Source organism: Schistocerca cancellata, chromosome 5 (genome assembly GCF_023864275.1).
Source record: "Schistocerca cancellata isolate TAMUIC-IGC-003103 chromosome 5, iqSchCanc2.1, whole genome shotgun sequence".
Taxonomy (NCBI): Eukaryota; Metazoa; Arthropoda; class Insecta; order Orthoptera; family Acrididae; genus Schistocerca; species Schistocerca cancellata.
Genome location: NC_064630.1, coordinates 663,878,197 through 663,903,414, shown reverse-complemented (window position 1 = coordinate 663,903,414; position 25,218 = coordinate 663,878,197). Strand labels below are relative to the sequence as shown.

General features: G+C 39.8%; 1 protein-coding gene across 1 annotated transcript in view; it reads left to right on the top strand.

Annotated features, from left to right (window-relative positions):
• Positions 1-25,218, top strand: part of LOC126188750 (peptide transporter family 1-like) — a 269,810-nt gene that overhangs the window by 177,498 nt on the left and 67,094 nt on the right. Inside the window, exons 9-10 of the mRNA XM_049930360.1 lie at positions 11,605-11,859; positions 11,928-12,071. Coding sequence (XP_049786317.1) covers positions 11,605-11,859; positions 11,928-12,071 — 399 coding nt within the window. The remainder of the gene's footprint in view (positions 1-11,604; positions 11,860-11,927; positions 12,072-25,218) is intronic.

The following is a 25,218-nucleotide window of genomic DNA, read 5'->3' as shown; positions in this document are numbered from 1 at the left end:
TTGATTTCTACTACTAGTTTACTAGTGGCATGTTTTTATCATTCTTAGATGTACAGGGGATAGGCAAAATAATGTGAACACCTGTACTTAATTGGGAATGGTTTATTAATAAGGGGTTATATCCCCATTGGCTGATAATATAGCCATGATGTTTCTTGGAATACTGGCATACAATGAGTGTATAGTTTCCAGTGCACTGTAATGCTGCTCTTCAATCAGAACCTCTACTAACACCTGTAGTAAAGAGGGAGGCAGAAATCGGCTCTGGAGTCTGTCCTCCAATACCGCCCTCAAAGGTTCGATAATTTTCAAGTCCTGCATCTGGGCTGGCCAGAGAAAGCATTGCAGTTCAGTTGCATGCTCCTCATATCACAATTGTACTGTACTGGCTGGGTGAATGGGTACATTACTGTCTTGAAATATGCCATCATTGTTGGGGAACAACATTGAATCATGGGGTGCACCTGATAACCTAAAACGTTCACATAATCATTGGCTGTAACGCGGCCATTAAGAGTAATGATGGGACCAGCAGAATACCAGGCTTTGGCTGCCCACACCATCACAGTTCGCATTAGCATATGATGATCTCTGTCACTTAGTCTTGATTTGTGCCCACTATTACATTTACACTACACACTGATATCCTTCCATGTTTGGTGTAGGCCGTCATGACTGTTGAAACAGTTGCTCTTGAGATATTCAATAAGTTGGCTGTCTTGGTTACTGATGCCCCAGCTGATCGGGCCACCACAATCTGCCCTCTTTGGAACTCTGTTAGCTCTTTCACTGCATGTCAACCTCGGTCTCTGAATGCAAATGCAAAGTGTGCACTACTGGTAAACAACCTTTACTGATGCCTAGTCTGTACTGAACATGCATAGTCCAGCGCAACAAATGCCTTACCTACATTGTTGACTGTCAAACACAACTATTCCATTACTACCACTGTTCACATTATTTTGCCCTTCCCCTGTACATTGTGTATGAAATGTGTTTAATATCATCTTCACAGTTTTAAGAGTTGTAACTTTTGTATTACCTAATATTTGTCTCACCTATTTTATCTCTGGTTGTGACAGTCAATAATCACTTGTTGTAGAATATCAAGAAATTACCCCCCCCCCCTCCCCACTCCCCGGAAAGGGCACAGATTAAAGTTAAACATTTCATCTTCACTGAAGACATTAAAGACAAAATTGTTGAACAACAATTACCTCTCTCTCTCCCTCTCTCTCTCTCTCTCTCTCTCTCTCTCTCTCTCTCTCTCTCTCGTTTTATGGAAAAAAGTAGATGGTGTGTGCCAGGGTTTGTAGGCCTGAAACATGCTACATACTGATAGTGATGCACAGGGTAAAGCTTCACTTCAGTTCAAGATAACACCAACTGCTGTGAATGGGCTGTTTGCCCTCTCTGCCAGCCACCCCCACCCCCCCCCCCACCCCCTCCACCCCCTCATATTAGTGTCATGATCTGCTTGATTCTGCAGGTTACATTGCCACAAGTAGGTCCAACTAAGCTGAATCCTGGCACTGCTCAGGACTGTAGGCCAGCACCAAGCAGTCATTTCATTCAAGTCCTCTGGACCAGGCACTGGTCACAGTAGTGGTCCACCAATCAGAGCTGTTGCTAAGGAAACCGTCAAAACCTTCAACACCATGTGACTGCCAGTAACTGCTGCACTTGCAATAGTGGTCCACCAATCAGAGCTTTCAATAAGGAAACCATCAGAATCTTCAACACTATGCAACTATGAGTAATTGCTGCACATGCAACTGCCCGTGGATACCTCAAGCACCGCCAGGAAGTGATTATCTACACCAGTGTTCAATCACTTTGGTGTGATTAATGACACTGGAAATTGCAGAGGGCTTTGATATGGATCATTGCCACTATTTTATGTTCTAACTGTTCAACTCCAGAGTGAACTCAGACCTCAATTTGTCCATTATTGTCGCCCACTTACAAATTTGTGTAAAATCAGTGATTACCATGAGCCACCATTAACAGTTTTTGTAAATAACACTCCAAGAAGTAGCTTTTGCGTATATATTTTTAATAAATTTGTTCTGTAATGTTTACTTGGGCTGCATTCTCATTGTGCCTGCGCAGGCAGGGAACATCTCAAATGGTGATTAGGTATTTGTCCATGAACCTAGCTTTTCATGCTTGTACTATGCCCCAAGTAAACAGTGGCCTGTACACAGTGGGTTTGCTGATATTGACTTCCATTCCAGCATGTCTAACCCCTCAGATGTTACTGCCCAGGTACTGCTGCTGCTGCTCCAGGATGCCCAACATGCAATGGAAGCAATCATAGAGAAGATGGCAGTCATCAGCATAATGCCCCTGGAATTCTGTGAGCACATGTTACTCATGAATTCCCTGGTGAAAGGATCCTGGATGGCACTTCCACCATTGCAAACATTTGACAGAAAAATTGAACCATGGCCAAACTACATGGCCAGAATGTAGAAATGCTTTTGGCTTTTGTATCTCAGGTGATGCTCAGCAGTGCATATTCTTTTTGGTGTATGGAGGGCCTGAAATTTATCACTTACTGCAGCAGCTCAACCTGGAAGTGGAGCATCACACTCTCCCACTCTCCATGATCAATGTGCATCCATCATCGTTGTCTGCCATATCCCAAAAATTGAAGACATGACATGCTTTGCAGGGGGCAAGTTTTCATGAAGATGGAGTTGCAGGATGTTTACTTTCAGTCCCCTTTGGACAAAGTGTTGTGAAATATTTTAGTGATCAACATCCCTGTTGGTCTTTCCACTATAACAGCCTTCCTGTTGGCATCACCAGTGCTGCAGCTAATTTTCAATGATATTTAGAAAACCTGACTTTTGATGTACCCAGAACAGCCTATTATCTGGGCAACATGATTGTTATGGGTAAAAAGCTCAAGATTTAATGACTGACATAGACACCCTATTTGTTCTATTCCAGCAGGCCAACTTCAAGTGCAACAAGGACAAATGATTATTTCTTTTACCACAGGTCAAATATCTAGGCCATGTCTTAAGTGATTGAGGAATAAAGCCCATGGCACACTAAATTCAAGCTATCCAGAAACTTTCCACCCTTAAGGACACTAAATAACTCCAATCTATGTTAGGTCAACTCAATCGCTATAGCAAAATTTATTCCCCTTGCAGCAGCCATCGGTTACTATGGAAAATGTGAAATGGAATTGGACTTACAAATGTGAAAAAGCCTTCAGGGATCTAAAACAAGTTGTTCTTTATCCAGCATGGCTTGCAGTCTATGAACCATCTAAGTCTTTGATTGTGGCAGCTGATACTTCAGACAACAGATTGTGCATGGTCCTAGTTCATGAAGTTGGTGGGGTGGAACAACTCATTGCTTTGCATTTATCTCCAAAACTTTAACACAGGCACAGTGCAACTACAGCCAGATAGTGAAGGAAGCCCTGGCTATTGTTTTTACCCTGAAAAAATTCCATGATTACATGTTTACATTTTGACTGACCATAAACTTCCTTGCCATGATTCAAGACTAACTTGAATATTCCAACCGGGATGGCACATTGTCTTCAGCAGTGGATTTTTTTTTTTTTTTTTTTTTTTTTTTTTTTATACTCCTATGATACCAAGCATTGTTCTGAGGACTCAGTCATCTGAGAAGTACTCCATCTAGTGAACCATCATCAGCCAACAGATCACAAACACCTGGATCTTCCAGACATACAGCGTTTTAGTATTGCCACAACAAATTATCCACCCTTAAAGACAACCTATTACTACAGGGGAACAGTGGTCACAGTCCCAATCACTCTGGTGATGTGTATTGTCTCTTCTCCCATGCATGGTGATGTGTATTGTCCTTCTCCCATGCATCACACATGTTGTACCCATCATCAGTTTAAATGATTAAAGCTCTGACACATATTTTGTCCATCAAGAGGCTCACAGAAACTATAGTCAGTGTTCATGTCTACTGAATTTTCCACTTTTATTTCCAACAGTGGCATTGCCTTGGTGCGCATGGTACCCTTCCAGCCAGCATCCAGTAAACTGGCAGTATGGTTTGCCCACACTTTTTAGTCACACTTAGCCAGACTGCACCTACAACATGCTCTGGATGAAATGCAGACCCATTTTCAAGTTTCATACCTCCACCCCAGAAGAAGGAGCTAGCCTAGATGAGAAACTACATGGTAGGCCAGACCATCCACAACTCTCCATCCTGCTTTCTACCAGATCAACCCACCCCACCACCACCACCACCCTCCTCAGCAGACATACCACCACCATTACTATATCAAAGATGAGGTTGGGGCACTGGTCCACTCTAAGAACTGCCGATGCTGGGTGCTGGTAGTTATCACCCATATTTTGCTTCAGACAACTTCACACTGGCTCCACATGCCACAAATATATCTACTATCTGCATGCACCCCACCTCCCATGACCCCAAGCTTGCTGATCCCTCCAACAACCAGTAGTCTTTCAAAGTCTTTTTTACAGTGCTGGACTAACCCCACCCCCTCCCAGGACCATTTGCTATGCCATCCAGTTAGCGCCTCAGTAGGTCACACAGCCTCCAGCTTACAGGGAGGTTGGACCTCCAACAACCCAGGTGCCCTGGGGGAGGGAAGGATACTGTGTGTGTGGGCTGTTCACCCTCTCCTTGTCAGCAACCCCACCGTCTTGGGATTGGACTACCTATGGAAGCCAGGAGAGCCATACCTGCAGACAACAGATAGATATGCTCACCAGGCTGACAGATGACAACATGAATAACACCAGAGGTCACTGGCCCAGCAGACCTGCTGGCTGGGCCAGGTCTTGTGGCTGCTAATAGGTCCTGCTCAGCTGTATCCTGGCACTGCCGGAACCTTTAGGTTGCTGCCAAGATGTGCCAGGCAGTCATTACTTTCAAGTCCTCTGGGCCAGGTGCTGACCGAAATAGCAGTCCATCAGTCAGAGCTTCCACTAAAGAACCCATTGGAATTTGCAACACTATGCCACTGCCAGCCACCACGGTCTGTGCAGGTGCCAGTACCTATCTCAGGTATAACCAAGAAGTGGGCTCCATACCAGAGACTGTGGAGGACTTTGGTATTGGCCATCACCAGTGCTTTACAATGTAACTGTTCAACTTCAGAGTGAACTCAGACTTTGACTTTGTCCATTATTGTGGCTATCTATCCACTTATGAGCTTGTGTAAAATCAGTGATTACTATGAGCTACCAGAAATAGTTTTTGTAAATAATTTACTACAAGAAAAAGCTTTTGTTTATGTGTTTTTTAATAAACTCGTTCTGCATTGTTTACCTGGGCTGTGCTCTCATTGCACCTCAACTGGTGTAGGATGTATCACTAATGATACTGCGGTATTGAGATATCAGGTGTGCCCCTCCCCCAACCTATCCATATTTATCATTAGAACTGATCTTGTGTAGGTCAGGATTGAAACATATATATTGCTAATCTATTATTATGAAACTGGGACAATGAGTTCAAATTGTATTGTGTAGGTTATTAACTACCAAAAGGATGACAGCAAAGCTCCTCACTGATCTGACTTACCACTGAACAACTAGTTGTTGTTCTAATGTCTGTATCTCTCAACATTATGATGTTTCTTTCTTTTTATCCTAATTTAGAAAGGATCACAAGGGTCTATCAACTTGGGGAATGTAATGTTCCCAATGTGCTAAATGATGAAACAGTTCAGCATAATAACATGAAACTGGGCTGTTCCTAGCCATTGACCTCCCTTTCTACTCACTGGTCCCCATGGACACTGCTGACAGGAAGTTAGTAATGACTAATGTTCTAGTCAGGTCTTTCTGAGACAGAAGCCAACAGGTACTGTGTCAAGAACTGGCCACAAAAGCCTCAACAATTTTGTTCCCTATTTAAATCCACCTGACATAGTGAGCAATGGCCAAAGGAAGCTACGCAGATGGACTCTCAGCAACGCTTATCCATTTTGTACAGTCAGTTTGTAATTGTGTAATGCTTTAATGTTATAACCACACCTAGGACATGGCAAATCAAATTATCAGTGTTATCTATAAGCCACTGAAGCATCTATCACAAAGTCTGATGATTAATGTGGAAGTTGCCATGCAGTGAGGCAATTTGCACCACGAAGTTGTAAAATCACATCACTAGCCCAAAAGCCATATGTCAGCAGTCATATAGCTTGGCAACAGAAACTGTATGAAATAGCATGAAGGTCAAAGTGATTGTTGTTTCACTTCTCAATAAAACTTTTTTGCTTAGCTAATCACTTGAAGTGCAGATATTTCAGTCTCACGCAAAAATTAGGAAAAGTATCTGATTTTTCTAACAGCTGTCATAATGTTAAACTGATATACTGGATTTAGAAGAGCCTTGGATGTATTTAGTTTTTCCTGACAGAATGTGTTTTCATTAGAGAATTGGTGATTCCCTCTGAGAAATAAACATGCCTCATAAAAATAATGTTGTGTATTGTCTCATTTGAAATGCAACTGCTTTTACTATTTCTACGTATAACTAAACAAAGTTCAAGTTTCAGAACAGTGTAAAAAAAAAGAAATTCTGCTCAAAATGACATCAAATTTGAATGGAATATTGTCGAAGAAAGGGGAAACATTATGGGGGGAGGGGGTGGAGAGAAAAAAAATACTGAAAATTTTTCCACTAAATGGCACTGTAAGCATCATAATGTTCAGCTACAAATGACAGATGAATTGCAATAAGATGGCTATTGCATGAGTTGCACATCAAACAAATTGTGCTGTGCAGCATGCATGACTGCACAAGTTCAGTATTCAACAGTTGTGGCACTGTTAGATAACTAAGCCCATCCACCACAGCACGGCCATACTACATCGGATGGGAAAAATCCATTTTTGGTTGTCCTGAGGCCAAAAGCCTCATAAAAAGCAACAATGAAATCAGTTTTTAATTGTCTTGAGACTGGTGCAAGATGTGTTCAGTATGCTGACCACTTTTTTTAGCCAAAAGTTGAAATCGGGAAACAGCATCTCCCACAACAATTCGATGTATGTCAGGGGTCATAAGTGTGTTGCACAGTGCATGCCTTCAACTCAGATACAATTGTAACTGGAGCACTGAACACAGCCAGAAGTGACATGGATTAAGATCAAGTGATATGCTTGGCCAAGCTGTAGGGAAATGATTGCTTATAATTCTGGTATTTCCAAAATACCTCTGCAGCAGCTGCTTCACTGCCTGTGCAATGTTTGAAGGAGAGCCATCTTTCATAAAAATGATCCTACCCACACAACCCTGCTGTTGAAGCGTCAGAATGACATTTATACACAGTTGACTCTCACAGCATTTACCAGTAACAGTAGGGTAACGGGACTTATCATCTCAAAAAAAAAAATCCTTGAAAAAAAGATGACCCTGCAATAAATAGCACTGTCTCTCTGTACCACAAAGCCACCTTTGCAGAATGAAGTGGTACCAGTTGATGTACATGTAGATTTTCCATTGCTCATATTCTGCAATTCTGTGTGGTGACATGTCCTTTGAGATAGAAATGGGCTTCATCTGTCCACAGAATGGCCTATGGCCATTCATTGTCCACTTCCATGAGAGCAAGAAATTCCAGAGCAAACATTTGTCTTGCTGGCCAATCAACACAAAGCAACTCCTGAACATGGGTTGTTTTTATGGATAGCAAAGCAGAATGTTTTGTAGAATTTTATGCACCATGCTTAGAGGCATGTCCAGAGTTTTGGCAATTCATTGTGTCTACATGTTTGCACACAACCGCTGGATCTCTCCTGCAGTGTTATAGCCACATGTTCTACTGATGCTGTACCAATTATTTTTCTTTCGCTGCTGCACTGAACTTTAAAAGAACCTCTCTTTTCAAATTTCATAATCATTTTTCTAGGCCCTAGGCAGACATCTGACCAACACATTTTTTCATACCTTTCAGTGTCTGGGGGTAAGGTGTGGGATGCGTCACCAATAGCCTCTCCCACACAAATGTCAACCTCTCCGGCACATGATATCCCCTGCTACGCTAACGAGGCTCTGGCGACCGAGTTTCTCCCGGGATAAGGAGAACCCTCTACTAAGTCAACGACCTTCTAGAAGGGCGGATGAGCTGGTAGAGCAAGGGCACCCTCTTGTCCTTGGAGTGAGAAATCACTCCTAAAGACGGAAGAATCACCAAGGGTGGTCAACGGCATAGGATGCTGAAGGCAACGGGAAACCACAGCATTAAAGATCCAATGGATATCCCCAGGAAAACTCATCATGGCAGGGTTCAATGTCAAATTATCCGGAGTTTCAACTCCCCCACTCGGATCTCCGGGGGGGAGAGCCTTGAACAATGCCACAAGTAAATACAAAAATAATGCAACAATAGCAACTTGGAATGTAAGATCATTATACCAACCAGGCAAAGTAAATAATGTTATACAAGAAATGAAACGCCTAAAAATTAACATTTTGGGTGTAAGTGAAACAAGATGGCCTGACTCAGGAGAAATGACCATTGACAACATGAAAGTATATTACTCGGGAAATTCTGATAGCCAGCACAGGAATGGGGTAGGAATAATTTTAGATGAGTATGCTAGTAAATCTGTCAAAAGCATTTTACCAATCTCAGATAGAGTAATCAGTCTACATTTACAAACGAAACAAACAAATATTAATTTAATCCAAATCTATGCTCCAACAGCCGACAAAGACCAAGAAGAAATAGGAAAATTTTATGAAGAATTAACACAAGCAATAGGAACCTCAAAAAGCAGAGACATTATTATCATCATGGGAGATTTTAATGCCAAAATAGGTGAAGGAAGTGAAGGTGATCTTATTGGACCTTTTGGTTTAGGAACAAGAAATGAAAGAGGAGATTTGCTGTCACAATTTTGCCAGGAAAACAATCTGTCTATTACAAACACATTTTTTAAACTCCCTAAACGAAGACTTTATACTTGGAAATCACCAAGAGACTGTAATGAAGAAGTTTGCAGAAATCAAATCGATTTCATACTTATAAACAAGAGGTACAAAAATTCTATTCATGGTGTGAAAACATATCCAGGAGCTGATATATTTTCTGATCATAACCCTTTAGTAGCAAAGTTCCATGTGAAACTGAAAGCCATACAAAAGAAACAAAAGAAGGACTATATAAATACAACTATTCTAAGAGACCCCTTGACTAAACAAAAGACTTCTGAAGAGATTAATAAGGAATTAGTTAGGATAAAGAATAATCAAACAGAAGACATTGATGGCAAATGGGAACTTATAAAAGACACATTAAATAATGCATGTAAAAACACAATGGCGACCAAACACGACAACATGAAAAAGAAGTGGATGACAGAGAAGATATTACAATTGATGGAACAAAGAAGAATACTTAAAAATAGAGATGAAAGTGAATATAAAAGATTACATGCAGAAATACGAAAAGAAACACGGCGAGCAAAAGAAGAATGGTACAAGGAACAATGCTCTGAAATTGAGAGTTATGAAACAAACATCCTGAAACTCATAGGAATAGACCATATAGATATATTTGTACAATTGTTTAATGATATTTATAATTCGGGAATTATTCCTAGGGATTGGTTGACATCTACCTTTGTTACATTACCCAAAAAGGCTAATGCCAAAACTTGTAATGATCACCGTACAATAAGCTTAATGAGTCACACCTTAAAGATATTTCTAAAAGTTATACACCAACGAATATACAAAAAAGTAGAAGAAGGTATAAGTGAAACACAATTCGGTTTTAGAAGTTCCCTTGGTACAAGAGAAGCATTGTTTGCTTTTAACATATTAGCGCAACGATGTATGGAGGTTAATCAGCCACTATATGTGTGCTTCCTGGATTATAATAAAGCATTTGACAAAGTTCGTCATGATCATCTCATAGAATTGTTAGAAAAGAAAACACTTGATAAGAAAGACATCCGCATTATATATAACCTCTACTACAATCAAACCGCAACCGTGAAGGTAGAAAATGAGTTATCGAATGATATAGAAATAAAGAGGGGTGTGAGACAAGGTTGCGTTCTCTCACCCTTATTGTTTAATATGTATTCAGAAGACATATTCCAGGCAGCTCTATCAGATGAAATAGCTGGCATTAAAGTGAATGGGCTAAACATTAACAATGTTAGGTTTGCTGATGACACTGCACTACTAGCTGGAAACCTCAAAGATCTACAATTACTTCTTGACAAAGTCGCAGAAAAAAGTGAAGAATTTGGCTTGACTCTTAACGTAAGCAAGACTAAGTTCATGGTGATATCTAAAACACACCAACAAAAAAATCTTACAATCAATAGGGAAAGAGTCGATCAAGTACGTAAATTTAAATATCTCGGAACAATTGTAAATGAGGAGATTGAAAGCTCAGAAGAAATTAAATCGAGAATAGGACAGGCCAGAAGTATCTTTAATAAGATGAAAAATGCATTCTGTTCGAGAGACATTTGTTTAAACACAAAAATGAGGTTGCTAAGATGCTATGTATTCTCAAAATTACTATACGGAATGGAAGCGTGGACATTGAAAAAGAAGGACATGAACAGTTTAGAAGCTTTTGAAATGTGGGCATATAGAAGAATACTTAGAATTAGTTGGGTGTCGAGGATTACTAATCAAGATGTCCTAAGAAGACTGGGAAAGGAAAAAGAATTAATTAAAACTATTAAAGTAAGGAAGCTACAATATTTAGGCCATGTTATTAGAGGAGTAAATTACAAAATATTGCAAATAATACTAGAAGGGAAAATTTGTGGGAAGAGAACGAGGGGTAGAAGACGGACATCCTGGATTGACAATTTAAAAAATTGGTACAACTGCTCAACGTCAGAACTCCTTAGATCAGCCAAATCAAGATCAGAAATTGCCATGATGACAGCCAACCTTCTTAGAGGAGACGGCACATGAAGAAGAAGAAGTGTCTGGAACTTCTGCAGATCTACTGACAGTAGAGCTTTAACAATAGCTGGTGATCATGCACTGAGACAGACATACTGACTGCAAACTGAGGAACAGCTGTGGATGCTGTGTCTTTTATTTTGCATATTATACCACTTATAATGCCAGCTAATGGTAAAACTTTCATTAAATTTCTTTTGTTTCCATAACAGTTACCCCTTCTTTGATAAAACTCTATTCAAATTTTATGTTATTTGACATCATTCTAAGCAGTGTGTGGCATTTCGAAACTGGTACTTTAATTATAATCACCCTGCATATTTCTTAACTACTCCCACTGCATGATAAATTGTGTAAATGAGATGTGTGCCATGGTTAATGGCTGTACATAAACATCACAATGAACAATCTATCTTACAGAGATCTTACATGATAATATATGAGAGAATACACAGTGGTCCATAAGATGACTTTCATGGGATTATCCAATTGCCACCATAAAGGGTTTCTTTTGACATATTTTTTCTCTCACTAGTTCACGCATGAATTACTGTGATGTGTGTCCAGGTTTGAACGTGTTCCTAATTTATGCTCCTATTATTAATTATTTTAATTTTACAAAATCATTTTCTTGTGACTATTGAGTTAAAATAAGTCTTTTCTTTCCCTCTGTTTCAGGAATCATACCCAGTCCTTCCTGAAAAAGACAGTACTCATTTGAACTTCATCAATACCGTGCCATGTAGAATTGAAATTGTTAATCCTTTCAATGGTTTACAAATAGTTAATGGATCTTCAAACTTTGTGTTTAAGAATGTGAACATAAAAAATATAACTGCTTATGACTTCATGGTTTTTGCTCCATCTGACTGTAGTCACTTGTTGATTACTGAACAACAGCTATACATTAATGTGTTAACCTCTGAACAACAGGTAAGTTTAAATATTTGCGCATGTATTGACATCAGGTAAAAATCTCTCTCAATATTTCTGTGTTACAGGTAGAGGAGATAATTATATGTGCAGTAAATTCTCAGCTAATGGCCTACGTTACACAGTTTGAAGATCTGAACAAAACTCTGAGTGGAAAATCTAAAATTAGGTACAGTTCAGAATATATGGATCTTCAGTATCGTATGATAAAAGTAAGTTCTAATCTAACAGTCTGGTATTACTTTTAGTAATATTTACTACTAACTGAATGAAACATCTGTGTCTAGCAGACTTAAATTGAATTTGTGGATATTAAAGTCTGTTGCTGTAGGAACTTTCCCTCACTTTTCCTCTAGGGTTTGAAGAATACTTAGAATGCAAAAATTAACATTCAGTATTCAATCTTTCATTGTAATGAATTGAACACAGTAGGTGTAGATTGCTCAGTAAGAACATTCAGGCATGTTTTTTATTGATGGTATCTTCCGGGGAGCTACCTTTCAACTGAGATTACTTGGTGGATTTTAGAAGGTTATTTTAAATTAAGAAATGTATATATGAGACAGACTATTGATAGAATGCCAAACTGCTGTTATTCCATAACAACTGCACTAGAACTATTGAATCCTGCTTGATTTCAATGTTAGATAGAAGTGTGTGTAAAAAACTTGAGGCAAAAATATAAAGCATGCAAAAATTAAGAAATATTACTCTGTATTGATGTTCAAATATATCTACATCTACATCTGTACTCTGCATTCAAACATATTGTTAAGTGACCACATATTTCACTTCTTTATATTAAACTGATGAAAGATGGTCATGGAGAAAAGTTATTTAGATAAGTAGCATACAAAAAGAACTTCTCACTGTGTGCATATTTTTTTTATCTATATACAGATGTGAGGAGAGAAATGTGAGCACAGAGCATCACCAATATGTAAAGGCGATGGAGTATCTCTACCTGCAATGGAGGAGTTGCTTATAGTTTGGCATCACAGCATGGAGTTGTCATGGAAATTCTCAGAACAAGAGAGGTTGGTGACAATGACCAGTTCTGAAACAAATGAAGAATGTCCTGTAATCTGTCACTTACGTCTGTGGTAGCACAGTAAGTGCATCTGTGATAAGCTTGGGTATGAAAAGTAGTTGAATAGCGATCGATATACCTGACATTTTAATTGTTTTATGGGAGAAGAAAAATACAGAAGAGTTTATTAAGACTGGTTACATGATTTCGTAGCCATCAGGCATGTATGTAAGCTCTCTTACGGTCCTCAACTCTTTGCAGGTGGGAAAGGAGTTACAGGATAGAATTAGTGGCACTGCATAGCAGGTCCAGAGCATCAAGAAACTACAAGAAGGTGACCATAAGACAACAATCAAGGTAAAAGTGATCAGAAAAGCATCAGGGTGACAGATCACTTGTGAAGTTGTTGACTTGGTTACTTGTAAGTTGTGTAAACACTTCATTTTGGTACCCAAGGTGGTGGACATGGATAAGGGCCACTGAAATAAGAGAGCTTTTGGGATAATAAAAGGATTTTTTTAAAAAATAATGGAAGAATATACCACAATGCCTAGAGCAGCCAAAGAAAACAATGAAGAAAATAGAGGTGAGCACACATCGTAGTGTTGTGCAATGTAATTAAAATATTTAAGAGAAAATTATTTTGTTTCATGTGGTGTAAAACATGTAAGTGAATTATCACAAAAAATGGATAAATGAGATTAATTGACCATAGCAACCAAGTACAACTAGAAGAAATATTTAGATGTTGAAATTACCGTTGACACGAGTCAACAAATATTACCTTGAAGAAATATTTACAAGTTGAAATTAGCGTCGGCATGAGTCAACAAATATTAAATTGAGGAAATGGAAGATTTTGATGTGCTGATTCCAAACTTATGAGTGTATTCACAATTTCTGATAGCACTGATGTTAGTCAATACAATGGCAGGACAGATTTGCTTTGGTGAGCTGACTGTGGCAACGGCTACACAGCAGCCCAGTGAGACATCACTGTGTCCATGTGACACATCAGCAGTTTGGTGCAGCTAGCAGTGATACTGATTAGGTGAACTGTAATCAGCAGAAAACTGAAATACTATTGTTAGTAGTTTCTTGTGTGGAAGGTGATAGAAACATATGTTGCGAATTGTAAGCAGCTGTGTTAGAACGTAATCTTATTAGTGAAGGTGTCTATATTCCACTTGAAAATTGAAAACAGACACATTGATGGACAGGAACAATCACAGGCAATGATAGATGACATGAAACACGGTACATTCATAATAGAGGTGGAGCGGTACATTTATAATGAAAAATGCTACAGATTTCACCACATGGGGCACCAGGATAATGAACATAAATAACATTCATGGATACACAGGTCAGGCTCCCAACATAAAGGTTGATATTGGACTCTCATTAAGGAATTTACCCTCCTCATGTACTAAGTACATTTTGCACTCATTGTTCATGCTGGCTACCAAACTGTTGAGGAGTCCTTGGGGGGGATATGTTCAACACCTCTCACAAGGCAATTTTCATTTCCTGCACAGTTAGGGGATGGGGTGTTCATTGAGAATTATGTCCGCCATGAGCATCCCAGGTGTGCTTTATGCGGTTTAGGTCTGTGGAATATGCAGGCCATTCCATAAGTTCAATAGTTCCACTTCCCATTGTGCCGACACCTCAGCAGTCCTTTGTGGATGGCATTGTTGTCCATAAACAGAAAATTGGGTCCCACCACACCCCTAAACTGATGGACATGATCCAGAATAATCTCACTGCCATACTGCTGTGCTGTAATGCTACCTCATGCAAAGATATATAACAGTGTTCAGCCGTTGTGTGTAATGCCTACACACACCATAATGCCTTGGCCATATCAATGGCATTCATGAACATTCTGTGGTGTGTAACACCCCCCCCCCCCCCCCCACCTTCCCACTGCTATATCCATGAGTAATCCGATACTCGTGCACACATCATAAAAATGGGAGAGAATGATGAAAACACTAAAACACAAGATGAGAAGACTTCCTGTGTATAGGACATCAAAACCCATGCCAGAGTTGAGCAACAGGGCTAACTGGATGGTGGACCTGACACAACGAGCAAGTCAATAGCAACCTATGCAACAATGAGGTGCAACAAACTTTCAACACAATACTGTCAATCGGTCAAGTACAAGTCACAATCCAAACTGAGACCAAAGAGGAAACCCAGTACCAAAGCAAAGTTATAGATGAGTAGTCAGTAGTATGGTGGAGATAGTAACAAATGCAGTCATATGAAGTTCATGACTTCCTGAGTGGTTGAGATGTGGCAGTATATATGCTGGCTGCAAGAGACGCTATTGGCTGGTGTAATCACATGGTGAGATGATGGCTCACTCACTAGGCAAGTGCAGTGCTGCAGCAACACTGCCCTCTATAATCCATCAAGGTCCATTTGCTGCAGCGGGCATTCAACTTCCGTGCAGCCCCATACCAGACTCTTGATGCTAACCGGTAGATAGAATCACTTGCCACAGTGAAGTGTGATTCATTTGAGAACATAACTCTGGACCAGTGTTGTTGACCCCAACCATGTTCCCTGCACCAGCGAAATCATTCTTGAGGATGGCATGGTTGAAGTGGCTTGCCTTTAACAGGCTTCCATTCATACACACAAGTCCAATTTTATTGCTGCAAAACGGTTCTTGCAGCCACATGTGTTCTGGTAGTGATTGCAAGGTCTGCAGTGATCTGCATAGCCCACTAGGGCTGTATATCAATCCTCTTGTGTGTGGTGATCAGTCTGTGACCATCAGCCTGCTTCTTCATGGCATTTCCTCCATCAGTAGCCTTTTTTTAAATGTGAGATGACACTTTTGGATACACTCATTACTGTAGCCTCAGTAGTGACGTTTTGACTGACTTTGAGCCATCCAACCACTCATCCATGATATTAAGCACTAAAATGATGTCTTGCAGTCATGTTGTCATACACATGGAATGTTGCACTAATCGGTTCTTAACAATTTTTGTCAAACATTATATTACATGAACTGTCAAATGTATATGGAGCATTCATGCACAGTCTTTGCTTCAGTTAACACGTTCTGTCCCCTACATTTTCTTTTACTGTCATTTGTTGGGTGTTTCATAGCACTTGTAGGTTGTACCATAGCAATTGACAGTTGTTCGTTAGCAAGTGTCAGCTGTTCCTTGGCAGTTGTCAAGCAGAGTATATTGTTGTTATCACTGAATGCTATTCACCACATACATAATGGACAGCAGTCTGTCAGAAGCAATAAAGAAATTGAAAGGACTGTCAAATAGTGTGGCTTTAGCCACTAAAAAGAGCCATCTCGTACTGTGAAAGCCAATAAAGATATGTTGTCAACAAGTACCACAATTTTAAAAACATGAAGGGAAGAGTTAGAGTATTCAAAATCAGAGTATTCAAATGATAAAATTTCCAATAGAAAAACAACCTTAGAAAAATTACTCAAGGAATTGCAGCTTTAAATAGAAAATCAATCAATTTAGTCAGGAAGGAGGTTCTAGTACAGCAGAATGTACAACAGTTTAAGGAGGTAGATGGTAAAACAAAACATACAGGCACTACCCACTTGGGAGTCTGAAAGCATTACTAGTCAAATCTCAGACTTGTGAAATTGAGTAGAAGCATTAGAATGAAATAGACAAAATGTTGAAATAACTAATGCTCTGAATACTTTAAATAATTGGAGAAGCGTCTGCAAGCATTAGTAGAGTGAAAGGTGCAAGAAAAAGTAGATTCCATTAGCACTACACATAATTCTGTGGACAATACTGTTGAACATGATAATGAATTTCTGATTTCAGAAGTTATGGGAACTGCTACAAAATACACAGCCGATACTTAGAAATAAGATCACTGTATCTAACTGCGGGTTATCAAATGATTTATATCTAAAAAGAAAGATGATGAGACTTACCAAACAAAAGCGCTGGCAGGTCGATAGACACACAAACAAACACACAAAATTCTAGCTTTCGCAACCAACAGTTGCCTCATCAGGAAAGAGGGAAGGAGAGGGAAAGTCGAAAGGATTTGGGTTTTAAGGGAGAGGGTAAGGAGTCATTCCAATCCTGGGAGCAGAAAGACTTGCCTTTACAAATGTCTGCTTGTGTCTGTGTATATGCAGATGGATATGTGTGTGTGTGCGAGTGTATACCTGTCCTTTTTTCCCCCTAAGGCAAGTCTTTCCGCTCCCGGGATTGGAATGACTCCCTACCCTCTCCCTTAAAACCCAAATCCTTTCGTCTTTCCCTCTCCTTCCCTCTTTCCTGACGAGGCAACCGTTGGTTGCGAAAGCTAGAATTTTGTGTGATTGTTTGTGTGTCTATCGACCTGCCAGCGCTTTTGTTTAGTAAGTCTCATCATATTTCTTTTTAGGTATATTTTTTCCACGTGGAATGTTTCCCTCTATTATATTCTTATCAAATGATTTGATAGAAAAATTGTAGATAGGAAATGGCATGAATTGGTCAAAACAATTTTCAAAATTTAGACGAGATTATGAGATACATCTGACCTATTTCTTAAGAGTATTCCCTCATTTTCTAGCCAAGAGATGAGAAGATTCCAAGACAGTTGATTTTACTCTGAGTCATTTAGTAGTTGATGTAGCAGAATTGAGAACTGGTCATTCTGAAGAATTTGAATCTAAATAAAGAAAGTAGAGATTTCACTCAAGGAGAGAATCAGAATAATGAAGGCAATCAATCTTATGTATAAAAGATGCAGCACTGGAGGGAACAAAACAAGAAATAATCAAATGAATAATGATTCTCAGGTATTTGTACCCAGTAACACAAATGCCATTGGCATTATAGTAAAAAATAATATATCTTTTCCTAAAGAAAGGAATGAAAGGGGTAATTATTCTGTAAAAGTAATGGAAAACGGGCAACATCACAGAGTATTGGTCACAATACAGGATGTACCACCATAATCATAGGACCATATACTGAGAGGTTAATAGCTTTCACACTTACTATTCTCTCAAGGGAATGATTATTGGAAAAAGATAAGGTGGTACGAAAAGAACGCAGAACCAATAGTAATAGCAAATGTGTGAGGAAAATGTGTAGACATTTAGATAGACTCGGCTATCCCAGGAATTTTTGGACACACTTAGAAATAAGAATGTTGTTGTTGTGTTCGTCAGTCCAGAGACTGGTTTGATGTAGCTCTCCATGCTACTCTATCCTGTGCAAGCTTCTTCCTTTCTGAGTAACTGCTGCAACATTCATCCTTCCGAATCTGTTAGTGTATTCATGCCTTGGTCTCCCTCTACGATTTTAACCCTCCAAGCTTCCCTCCAATACTAAATTGGTGATCCCTTGATGCCTCAGAATGTGTCCTACCAACCGATCTCTTCTTTTAGTAAGGTTGTGCCACATCCTCTTCTCCCCAATTCTATTCAGTACCTCCTCATTAGTTATGTGATCTACCCATTTAATCTTCAGCATTCTTCTGTAGCACCACATTTTGAAATCTTCTATTCTCTTCTTGTCTAAATTATGCTTCACTTCCATACATGGCTTCACTCCATAAAAATAATTTCAGAAAAGACTTCTTGAGACTTAAATCTATACTTGATGTTATAGATTTCTCTTCTCCAAAAATTCTATCCTTGTTATAGCCAGTCTACATGTTATATCCCCTCTACTTCAACAAATCATCAGTTTTTTGCTCCCCAAATAGCAAAACTCATGTACTACTTTAACTGTCTCATTTCCCAATCTAATCCCTTCAGTGTCATTTGATTTAATTTGACTACATTCCTCTTTTCAAGACACCGTCTATTCTGTTCAGCTGCTCTTCCAGGACCTTTGCTGTCTCTGACAGAATTACAATGTCATTGGCAAACCTCAAAGTTCTTACTTTGTCTCCATGGATTTTAGTTCCTACTCCAAATTTTTCTTTTGTTTCCTTTACTGCTTGCTTAATATACAAATTGAGAAACATCGGGGATAGACTACAACCCTGTCTCGCTCCCTTGCCAACCACACCTTCCCTTTCATGCCCCTCTACTGCCATCTGGTTTCTGTATAAATTATAAATAGCCTTTTGCTCCCTGTATTTGACCCCTGTCACCTTCAGAATTTGAAAGAGAGTATTCCAGTCAACATTGTCAAAAGTTTTCTCTAAGTCTACAAATGCTAGAAATGATTCCTTAATCTATCTTCTAAGATAATTTCTAGGGGCAGTGTTGCCACACATATTCTGACATTTCTACGGAATCCAAACTGATCTTCCCCGAGGTCAGCTTCTATCAGCTTTTTCATTCGTCTTTAAAGAATTCATGTTAGTATTTTGCAGCCATGACTTATTAAACCAATAGTTCAGTCATTTTCATACCTGTTGACACCTTTCTTTAGGATTGGGATTATTATATTCTCCTTGAAGTCTAGGATTATTTTACTCATTTCATACATCTTGCTCACCAGATGGTAGAGTTTTATTCAGGGCTGACTCTGCCAAGGCTGTCAGTAGTTGTAATGGAATGTTGTCTACTCCTGGAGCTTTGTTTTGACTTAGGTCTTTAGGTGCTCTGTTGAATTCTTCACACGGTATCATATCTTCCATTTCATCTCCATCTACGTCCTCTTCCATTTCCATAAATTGCCCTCAAGTACATCACCCTTGTATAGACCTTCTATATACTCCTTCCACCTTTCTGCTTTCGCTTATTTGCTTATAACTGGTTTTCTATCTGAGTTCTTGCTATTTGTAAAAGTGGTTCTCTTTTCACCAAAGGTCTCTTTACTTTTCCTGTAGGCAGTATCTATCTTACCCCTAGTGATATATCCTTCTTTGTTCTTACATTTGTCTCTAGCCATCCCTGCTTAGCCATTGTGCATATCCTGCCAACCTCATTTTTGAGACGTTTGTATTCCTTTTCACCTGCTTCATTTACAGCATTTCTATATTTTCTCCTTTCATCAGTTAAATTCAATATCTCTTCTGTTACCCTAGGATTTCTACTAGCCCTCATCTTTTTACATCCTCTGCTACCTTCACTATTTCATCTCTTAAAGCTACCCATTCTTCTTCTACTGTATTTCTTTCCCCCATTCTTGTCAATTGTTCCCTAATGCTCTTAATGAAACTCTCTACAACCTTTGGTTCTTTCAGTTTATTCAGGTCCCATCTCCTTAAATTCCCATCATTTTGCAGTTTCATCAGTTTTAATCTGCAGTTCATAACCAATAATTGTGGTCTGAGTCCACTTCTGCCCCTGGAAATGTCTTACAATTTAAAACCTGGTTCCTGAATTTCTGTCTTTCCATTATATAATCTATGTGAAATCTTCCAGTGTCTCCAGGCCTGTTCCACATATACAACCTTCTTTCATGATTCTTAAATCAAGTGTTAGCTACGATTAAGTTATGCTCTGTGCAAAATTCTACCAGGTGGCTTCCTCTTTCATTCCTTACCCCAGTTTCATATTGACCAACTACTTTTCCTTCTTCTATTATCAAATTCCATTCCCCCATGTCTATTAAATTTCCATCTCCCTTCAGTATCTGAATAATCTCTTTTATCTCATCATGTTGTTGTTGTGGTCTTCAGTCCTGAGACTCGTTTGATGCAGCTCTCCTTGCTACTCTATCCTGTGCAAGCTTCTTCATCTCCCAGTACCTAATGCAGCCTACATCCTTCTGAATCTACTTAGTGTATTCATCTCTTGGTCTCCCTCTACGTTTTTTTGCCCTCCACACTGCCCTCCAGTTCTAAACTGGTGATCCCTTGATGCCTCAAAACATGTCCTACCAACCGATCCCTTCTTCTAGTCAAGTTGTGCCACAAACTCCTCTTCTCCCCAATTCTATTCAATACCTCCTCATTAGTTATGTGATCTACCCATCTAATCTTCAGCATTCTTCTGTAGCACCATATTTTGAATGCTTCTTTATCTCATCGTACAGTTCTTCAATCTCTTCGTCATCTGCGGAGGTAGTGGGCATATAAACTTGTACTACTGTGGAAGCATAAGAATATTTGTCCATATTACCCATGACTGGAGTCTATATTGTAGGAATAACTGGAAGTAAAATGAAGTTAACAAGATAAGAAACGTGTCTACCCATAGATATAAAAAATTCTAAGTTCATTCAAATTCTGTTATTGCCTCCAAATATGAATTTACAAATACTATTAGGCATTGATTTTTTATTGAAATATAAAGTAAAAATAGACTCCAAAGTTAAAGTATGATACTGGAACAGTGGAGATTCTAAATATGTAGTACCATTTAAGATAAATCATCTAGTAAATAGCTCTAACACATAACTAAATAAAATCCATTTAGTTGTTGCTGATGAGATTATGAGCAAAGATGAATCAAAAATGGGTTTTGATGATGAATTATGTGAACAGATAAGGATTAAAGTCTACAAATCTAACCTGTTAAATAAATATCAAAGGCATGATTTGAATAATATCCTGTGGAAGTACAGCAGTGTGTTTTGATAATACAGGCATGAATGGTGTGTACATCTGTGAATTTAAAATAAAAGACAGTGAACCATTCTTTGCAACCTATATCGTATTCCAGTAAGTTTAAAACTTGCAGTAAATGAAGAAATAAACAAAATGGTAGAAAATAACTCAATAGAAAGAAGTTTAAGTATGTATAACAACCCCTTACTAGCAGTAAAGGAAGCTACAGGAGGCGTGCTTTTGGTGTTAGATGCACAAACACTTAATAGGGATTTAGAGCCAGAAAGAGATTGACATATATGTATAGATGAATTACTAACTAAGTTTGAGCAAGGGAAGTATTTTAGCTCAATGGATTTGACTCTCAGGTGGTGGCAGGTAAAATTACAGGAGAATTTACAAAAATATATAGCATTTTTGTTTGATGGCAAGTCATATTGGTTTAGGGCATTGCCCTTCAGATTAAGTCTGCCAGTCTCAGTATTCATGAGAATCCACAAGAATATACAGCATTTATATATATATATATATATATATATATATATATATATATATACACTTAAAAACAAAGATGATGTGACTTACCAAATGAAAGTGCTGGCAGGTCGACAGACACACAAACGAACACAAACATACACACAAAATTCAAGCTTTCGCAACAAACTGTTGCCTCATCAGGAAAGAGGGAAGGAGAGGGAAAGACGAAAGGATGTGGGTTTTAAGGGAGAGGGTAAGGAGTCATTCCAGTCCCGGGAGCGGAAAGACTTACCTTAGGGGGAAAAAAGGACGGGTATACACTCGCACACACACACATATCAATCCACACATATACAGACACAAGCAGACATATTTAAACATAGGTTAGGTTAGGTTAGGTTAGGTTAGGTTAGGTTAGGTTAGGTTAGGTCTTTAAATATGTCTGCTTGTGTCTGTATATGTGTGGATTGATATGTGTGTGTGTGCGAGTGTATACCCGTCCTTTTTTCCCCCTAAGGTAAGTCTTTCCGCTCCCGGGACTGGAATGACTCCTTACCCTCTCCCTTAAAACCCACATCCTTTCGTCTTTCCCTCTCCTTCCCTCTTTCCTGATGAGGCAACAGTTTGTTGCGAAAGCTTGAATTTTGTGTGTATGTTTGTGTTCGTTTGTGTGTCTGTCGACCTGCCAGCACTTTCATTTGGTAAGTCACATCATCTTTGTTTTTAAGTATATTTTTCCTTCGTGGAATGTTTCCTTCTATTATAACTCTATATATATATATATATATATATATATATATATATATATATATATATATATATATATATATACACACACTCCTGGAAATGGAAAAAAAGAACACATTGACACCGGTGTGTCAGACCCACCATACTTGCTCCGGACACTGCGAGAGGGCTGTACAAGCAATGATCACACGCACGGCACAGCGGACACACCAGGAACCGCGGTGTTGGCCGTCGAATGGCGCTAGCTGCGCAGCATTTGTGCACCGCCGCCGTCAGTGTCAGCCAGTTTGCCGTGGCATACGGAGCTCCATTGCAGTCTTTAACACTGGTAGCATGCCGCAACAGCGTGGGCGTGAACCGTATGTGCAGTTGACGGACTTTGAGCGAGGGCGTATAGTGGGCATGCGGGAGGCCGGGTGGACGTACCGCCGAATTGCTCAACACGTGGGGCATGAGGTCTCCACAGTACATCGATGTTGTCACCAGTGGTCGGCGGAAGGTGCACATGCCTGTCGACCTGGGACCGGACCGCAGCGACGCACGGATGCACGCCAAGACCGTAGGATCCTATGCAGTGCCGTAGGGGACTGCACCGCCACTTCCCAGCAAATTAGGGACACTGTTGCTCCTGGGGTATCGGCGAGGACCATTCGCAACCGTCTCCATGAAGCTGGGCTACGGTCCCGCACACCGTTAGGCCGTCTTCCGCTCACGCCCCAACATCGTGCAGCCCGCCTCCAGTGGTGTCGCGACAGGTGTGAATGGAGGGACGAATGGAGACGTGTTGTCTTCAGCGATGAGAGTCGCTTCTGCCTTGGTGCCAATGATGGTCGTATGCGTGTTTGGCGCCGTGCAGGTGAGCGCCACAATCAGGACTGCATACGACCGAGGCACACAGGGCCAACACCCGGCATCATGGTGTGGGGAGCGATCTCCTACACTGGCCGTACACCACTGGTGATCGTCGAGGGGACACTGAATAGTGCACGGTACATCCAAACCGTCATCGAACCCATTGTTCTACCATTCCTAGACCGGCAAGGGAACTTGCTGTTCCAACAGGACAATGCACGTCCGTATGTATCCCGTGCCACCCAACGTGCTCTAGAAGGTGTAAGTCAACTACCCTGGCCAGCAAGATCTCCGGATCTGTCCCCCATTGAGCATGTTTGGGACTGGATGAAGCGTCGTTTCACGCGGTCTGCACGTCCAGCACAAACGCTGGTCCAACTGAGGTGCCAGGTGGAAATGGCATGGCAAGCCGTTCCACAGGACTACATCCAGCATCTCTACGATCGTCTCCATGGGAGAATAGCAGCCTGCATTGCTGCGAAAGGTGGATATACACTGTACTAGTGCCGACATTGTGCATGCTCTGTTGCCTGTGTCTATGTGCCTGTGGTTCTGTCAGTGTGATCATGTGATGTATCTGACCCCAGGAATGTGTCAATAAAGTTTCCCCTTCCTGGGACAATGAATTCACGGTGTTCTTATTTCAATTTCCAGGATGTGACTTACCAAATGAAAGTGCTGGCAGGTCGACAGACACACAAACGAACACAAACATACACACAAAATTCAAGCTTTCGCAACAAACTGTTGCCTCATCAGGAAAGAGGGAAGGAGAGGGAAAGACGAAAGGATGTGGGTTTTAAGGGAGAGGGTAAGGAGTCATTCCAGTCCCGGGAGCGGAAAGACTTACCTTAGGGGGAAAAAAGGACGGGTATACACTCGCACACACACACATATCCATCCACACATATACAGACACAAGCAGACATATTTAAAGACAAACTCTTATATATATGGCAAGACATATCAGTTTAGGATATTGCCCTGTGGAGTGGATAGGGTATTGCCCATTGTACTGAATGACAGTGTCAGTAGTTGTGCAAGCATACCATGAAGCTTTAGATAAAGAGTTATTACAAGAGTTAATTATCTACGTAGATGATGTTTTATTAGTGCACAAGATATGGGAAGAACATTTTATTTTGTTAACTGAAACTTTACACAAGTGCATGAAAAAGGGATTACAATTAATTTATCACTCTTTTCCAGGGTTGGCTTGATTTTACCATCACTACATATGGGGTCAGCCCATGGGTGATTATTGTCATTATTAAAACAAAAAACCAAATGTGTCTGGAGGCTTTTCAGAACATTAAGCAGACTTTAGTGGACGCACCAATATTTTAATACTCTCTGATGAAAAAAGCATTTAAATTACCAACAGATGCTTCTGAATATGGTGCAGCTTGTGAACTGTGAATAGTGTCTCAAGATAGGTGAAAGTAACATCATAGCCTCCAGTAGTAGATGTCTAAGTAAATATGAACTCAACTATACTGAGTAAATAAACATGCAAGAGTTTCAAAGGCTCATATGGGGTTCTAAGATCATCATATACACAGATCATTGGGCTTTAGCTTTTCCTGTGGAGAGAAGGTTGTTACATAGCTGATTATTGCAATGAGGGTTATTTCTTCAGGAATATCAGATAGACAACTGAATACACAAAAATTCAGAAATTAAAGTACCAGATACATTTTCACAACTTCCATTAGTGATGAGAGTTAATTCTTAGCACTAAGTTATATTAAGGAAGTACAGAGGCTTTTTTTGAGTCATCAGTTTTTTGA